This window comes from Populus trichocarpa, chromosome 10, assembly GCF_000002775.5.
Source record: "Populus trichocarpa isolate Nisqually-1 chromosome 10, P.trichocarpa_v4.1, whole genome shotgun sequence".
NCBI classification, from domain to species: domain Eukaryota; kingdom Viridiplantae; phylum Streptophyta; class Magnoliopsida; order Malpighiales; family Salicaceae; genus Populus; species Populus trichocarpa.
Window position 1 is genome coordinate 9,386,692 of NC_037294.2, and position 5,171 is coordinate 9,391,862.

General features: G+C 38.2%; 1 protein-coding gene across 1 annotated transcript; it reads right to left on the bottom strand.

The window, feature by feature from the left end:
• Nucleotides 1-1,256: 1,256 nt before the first annotated feature.
• LOC7475425 (auxin-responsive protein IAA13) lies at nt 1,257-4,502 on the bottom strand. The gene is made up of 5 exons (XM_006378254.3): nt 3,688-4,502; nt 2,749-3,068; nt 2,286-2,400; nt 1,730-1,791; nt 1,257-1,629 (listed from the first exon to the last, which is right to left on the bottom strand). The coding sequence occupies exons 1-5, from the start codon at nt 4,050-4,052 to the stop codon at nt 1,580-1,582; spliced, it is 912 nt and encodes a 303-aa protein (XP_006378316.1). The 5' UTR covers nt 4,053-4,502; the 3' UTR covers nt 1,257-1,579.
• Between the last annotated feature and the right edge of the window lie 669 nt (nt 4,503-5,171).

Genomic DNA, 5,171 nt, shown 5'->3' on the forward strand with positions numbered 1-5,171 from the left:
GGACCTTAGATGGCGGGTCAGTAATTTATACTTCATGGCCTGGCTGAGAAAAGGGTATTCAGTCTTCTGCATAAATACAAGACATCTTTTCACTTTACTTTGCAAGTTGTGGGAACCAGCAAGAAAATCCTCAGAACAGTTGAAAGAAATTTAAGAAAGAACTAAGCATGAGGCCTTTCACTGATGAGGGTTTTCATGAAAAGCAGTAGAATACAGTTGTCCCTTAATCATTTACTGTTATAAAGGAAAGTCAATATGCTAATGGATCGCACTATTAATCAATTTAGTAATCTGCAGTCAAAATCAAAATGATCACATAATCTTAGACATCAAGTTTGTCTCAATTGTTGGAGCAAAATCTCCTAACCCAGATTTCACTTATTGGCTTATATGCACTTGAACCCAGGTCCTTTGGTTTTTAGTTCCCTTCTGTTGTCTTCTCCTTTTTCTTTCAAAAAACAAAGAAAATAACCCCATCAACTTGTTCCTGCCAAAAGTTCATCACGGGGTAATGTTTTTTCTTCAAAAGGAAAGGACAGGACTCAAAGCGAGGTTTATCATGGAGTAATACTTTCCCCTTCAAACAGGAGAAGATTATCACCGAAGACTGCAACTGAATTACCATTAAACATGCTCTACGTCATCTACTCGTGAAATTACTGTTGCTGCATTGTTTTGGTTACGTGAATCTCAGACTTACCAGAAGAAAAAACTAAATTTACATAATGAATTTCTTTGACCAGGTTTAAGTAAAAAATCTCATGTTTCTTTGACCATTTTCCTCTTTTGTCGAGTTTCCATATTGGTAGATAATCACAAGTTCACAACCACTTATTCTTAGCCACTCTCTTAATTTTCTGCCAAAACTGAAACAGTTTGGAGAAGGTAAAATTTACTGATCAGCCCTTCTTGGTTTAGTGTATTAATTAGGATTGCTGTGCTTGAAAGAACGTGATCAACAGAAAATATCATCTGTTGCATAATTGGAAGAACTGTGATGGTGGAATTTACTATTGATGGTGGCATGCCAACTATCAGAATTGCGTTTTGCAGGCTCAACTATCAAGTAACATAGCTGCACCACTTACTATACGAAGGTGAGAGTAACTTGAAGCGGACGTTTTAGTCGCAAGAAGATAGAATTAATCAATGCAGTTATGCCAACCCGCAGGCATACAATCAATGGATTAAAGTATAAATATGTCAAAAACATGGCCAACCGATAACATGAAAACTTTCAAGCATCAAACCACACAAGCACTAAACTGAGTCCACTAGATTTCAGCAAACTCCACTCTAGATATCAAGTACTCCCATATTTACAGTATGAGAAGCAGTCAAGTGTGCGATGCCGGTTTGGCAGCACCACATAAGATGAAAAAAAAGAAGCTAAAATGAATATCGCCTACAAAAACCAAAAACCAGCTAGAACCAGATACTGGTTCAGCAAAAACCCGATAAAACAGTAAAAAGAAGGAACAATCTTAGCAAAATATTCTGATTCATCAACTTCTCTATCTGTTTTCAAGCAGTGAGTGTCTCCATGTTACAGGAGTTTAAAATGATGAGGCAGCAGCGGCTAAACAGGCTTGCTTCTTTGTTTCTCATTCCTATCCTGGAGTCTTGGAGCTGCAATCAATTAAGCAGTCTTAGAGTCGTCAGGAGAAGCAAAAATAAGTGGGAAAACTAGGAAGCAAACACAGAACAGTTGATTGAAAACTTTGCATACCAAGTCCATTGGCCTCTGAGGTCCTCATGATTCGAAGCCTTTTTACAGAGGTGAGGAACATCCTGGAAAAAAATGAAAAAGAAATCACGCAAGAGCATTAGAAATTGAATGCTTGAACTGTGCAATTTTTTTCCTATTCAGAGAGGAAGGGTCGATAGGTTTCTCAGGAGCTCTACAAACACTCAGTCAACCTGGTTAAACAACTGAGGACTGATGAGAAATAATACATCACAGCAAATGGAATTATGGTCCATCAGTGCGAAAGCTCAGCTGACGGAACTAAATGTCTTGATCCATATTTATCTAGAAAGCGACATGTTGCAGAACATGGTATGGTAGAGGAATAGCGCACCCCACTTAGCTTAATATGTGGGGGTGAGGTAGGCTTAGTTCACCATCAGAGTGAAAGCTTATTTTCTGCTCCATCCTGATTGTCTCAATTGACAAGGTCGCCAAGAAACAATGACACACACACCTGCATGTTCACCCACCACACCGCCTCCTCTCATCTCTCCTAATTAGTAATATGAATTTACAGTTAATGATAGTTGCGTACCCCCAAGGAACATCTCCCACGAGCATCCAGTCTCCCTCTTTATCTTCATAAGTGAGCACAAACTCAGACGACCCATCCAATAGCTTAGAGAACTTTGATAGTGGCTTCTGTCCACCTGATAATTAATACAAAATCAGCAAGTCAGTATAAGAATACATCAAAATATACAGTACAGGTCTTTCGATCGTTTCATGCGGAATGAGAAGCTGGCATATAAATAACCAAGCTAGTTTTTCTTATGTTTTTGAAGCAATCAAACGTGTACAATGCTGTGCTTATTGTCATTTGCAATGGAAATTATACCAGGTTTATCGCCAGGATTTTTGCAGGCAGGGAATCTGTGTACTCATATACTTTGCATTGCAATTGATGAAAAGAAATCCGTGGTGGGAAATAAAAGATCAAATCCAAGCTTCTATCCGACTTCAAAATTAAAATAGAGAAATTAAGGGCACCGTCTCACCGATGGAATTGATAGTGGTGGTGGACCTGAAGAACATTTCCTCTAATGCCTGGGCTAATGTTTCATAACAAGCATGGGCATTCAAATCTACCTTCCTTCCAATTGGAACTCCATCCATATTCACCTTGACAAATCCAAGATGCCCCTTTTCATTACCAGTAGCATTGGTCTTGTTACCATTACAGATTTTCTTCTTCAAATTCTCCTTAGATTTATCCTTCTCACCAATTCCCTTTTCTTCTTCAGCTCTCGCAGCCTTTGCTTGGCTCACCAAGCTATTCATCCGATAAGCCCTTATAGGAGGCCACCCCACAACCTGACTGCTCCCAGGAAGAAATTTAATATAATCAGAAACTTAAACCACCAAAGGAGAAATTAATGAAGTATGAAGGGAAGAGAGAAAGTTCGCACAGACAGATCAATTCCCTATAAGCAAGCTTTGTAATGTAACAAAAACAAAATTCAAGATTTTCTTTCATGTCAAAGGAGGAGAAAGGACATGAACATGGATAAATCAGGAAACGTAGGCAAACAAGAAAAAAATATTATCAACTAGCAAACAAACAGATACAAGGGAAAACAACTAAACAAGGGACGATACAACACATCAAGTTTCAGTATTGTAAAAGAAGCAATCGTTTACAAAACGACTTGCTCAACAAAATATAGAAGCAAGCAACGGAAAGAAGATAAAGAAAAATTGAAACTTTATGCATATATATTTAGTTCTAGGATAGAGTGGTCAGAAAATAAGAAGATTAAAGAAACCCCTTAGACCAGAGAGAAAAAGAATGTACTATTAGACACAACAACAACATATAATCACCAGGAAAGAAAATACTGTCAAAATATGCAAATTTCACCTAACGTTTCTAGTAACTGAACAAAGTAGATTCAATCTGAAGAAAAATAACAGATAACAAAGAATGGAGTCGCCACCTGCCAGCAGTAGGGGATCCACCCTCATGGGAGACAGAGTCAGCAGCTCTCTTAGTCCCAGAAACAGCACCAACAACACAGGTAGAAGGCATAGAGTTGTTGTTGTTGGGCCTTTGAGGCTGAGAGACCACCGAAGGAAAGTCCTTGGCAGTCAAGATTCTACCACACTCACCCCATGCATTTGCCTTACCCTTTCCTCCTCCACCACTACCAAGACTCAGCCCCAGACCCAACTCTAGCTCAGCTTCCACTGGATATGAACTTGCCTCAGCCTCGATCACCTCCACTTTTGACAGTGTGGACTTATTCGTGGAGGCTCCAGAAGAACCACCGCCACCAAGTAAACCAAGACAGCCTTCCATCATCAAGATACAGTCTTTGAATTTTCAAGATTCAAGAAAAGGTTAAAGAAGTGTGCTTTTTTTAAAGAGAAGAAACCAGAATGCGTTACAGTATAGGAGACAAGGAGAAAAATACCGGGCACCAGCACTAGAAGTACAGGAATTAGGAGGGAAAGGGGAGGTAAGATGTAGCTAGGGGTGGAAGGAAGGTGGTGGAGGAAGTGATGACCGTGGGGCCATATGTCTGCTAGTGCGCCAAGCACTCTCAACACAGGTCCACAACACACTGTCAATTTTTCTTGACATGATCATCATGTCTGTTTAGAATCTGATTTTCTCTGTTGGTACACAAAATTAAATGAAGAATTCCCACCCATAACAATAAAGAATAAACATTTTTTCTTAAAAAATACCTACTGTAATTTACTGTTTAATTTCTCGAGAGGAGACCTTTTAAAGAGACTAGGATATAGATGCCTATATATTGAGTTATAAAAATCAAAATCTAGCTACTTGTGTGAATTTACCAGCAATAATATTGAAATATAATCCTTCAAGTCCAATCGATTTATTTTAGAATTTCTTTTTATCGAGAATCTTAAAAAATAAGATTTTTGTTTCAACTCACATACATATACAAGTATCAAATCACTACGTACAGATAAAGATAGAGAGAGGCCTTTGGCTAAATTGGGGTTTTTGTGCAGCAAAAAAGGAGTTTATAATGTATGATTAAAACTAAGAAATGGGTAACAAACTATAATGATTCTAATTAAGTTGTAGTAATTTTCTTAGGAATATCGTAATGGATGCCTAAATAGGATAAGAATTCTTGAAAAAAGTTGCAGATGTAGACGATGATGATAATTTAATGACTCGTGATTAAAGAACAAACCGAGACTTTAATTTGAGCTTAGGTGTCTCTTAGCTTTAATGTAAAAGCATAGGTTAAAGTCTAAAGCTCGAGTCTTTTTACAAGCAAAAGCATATACTAATCTCTACTGGGCTATACACCTTCCTTTCTTCCTATGTGCTGTCTACTATTTTAAGGACAAACGGCACAAACCCTTGTTTTAGAAAGTTGAGACCTAAAGATCAGATGCATTATCGACGGACAGCAGGGCTGCCTGCATGAAAAAGCTT

What these genes read in the sequence shown, in the direction of transcription:
- LOC7475425 (XM_006378254.3), bottom strand. Translation starts at nt 4,052, where the DNA reads ATGATGGAAGGCTGTCTTGGTTTACTTGGTGGCGGTGGTTCTTCTGGA. An exon ending in CACCACTATCAATTCCATCG is followed by an intron (nt 2,401 to 2,748) that starts GTGAGACGGTGC and finishes ATTAATTATCAG; the next exon opens with GTGGACAGAAGCCACTATCA. An exon ending in GTGGGAGATGTTCCTTGGGG is followed by an intron (nt 1,792 to 2,285) that starts GTACGCAACTAT and finishes ATTTTTTTCCAG; the next exon opens with GATGTTCCTCACCTCTGTAA.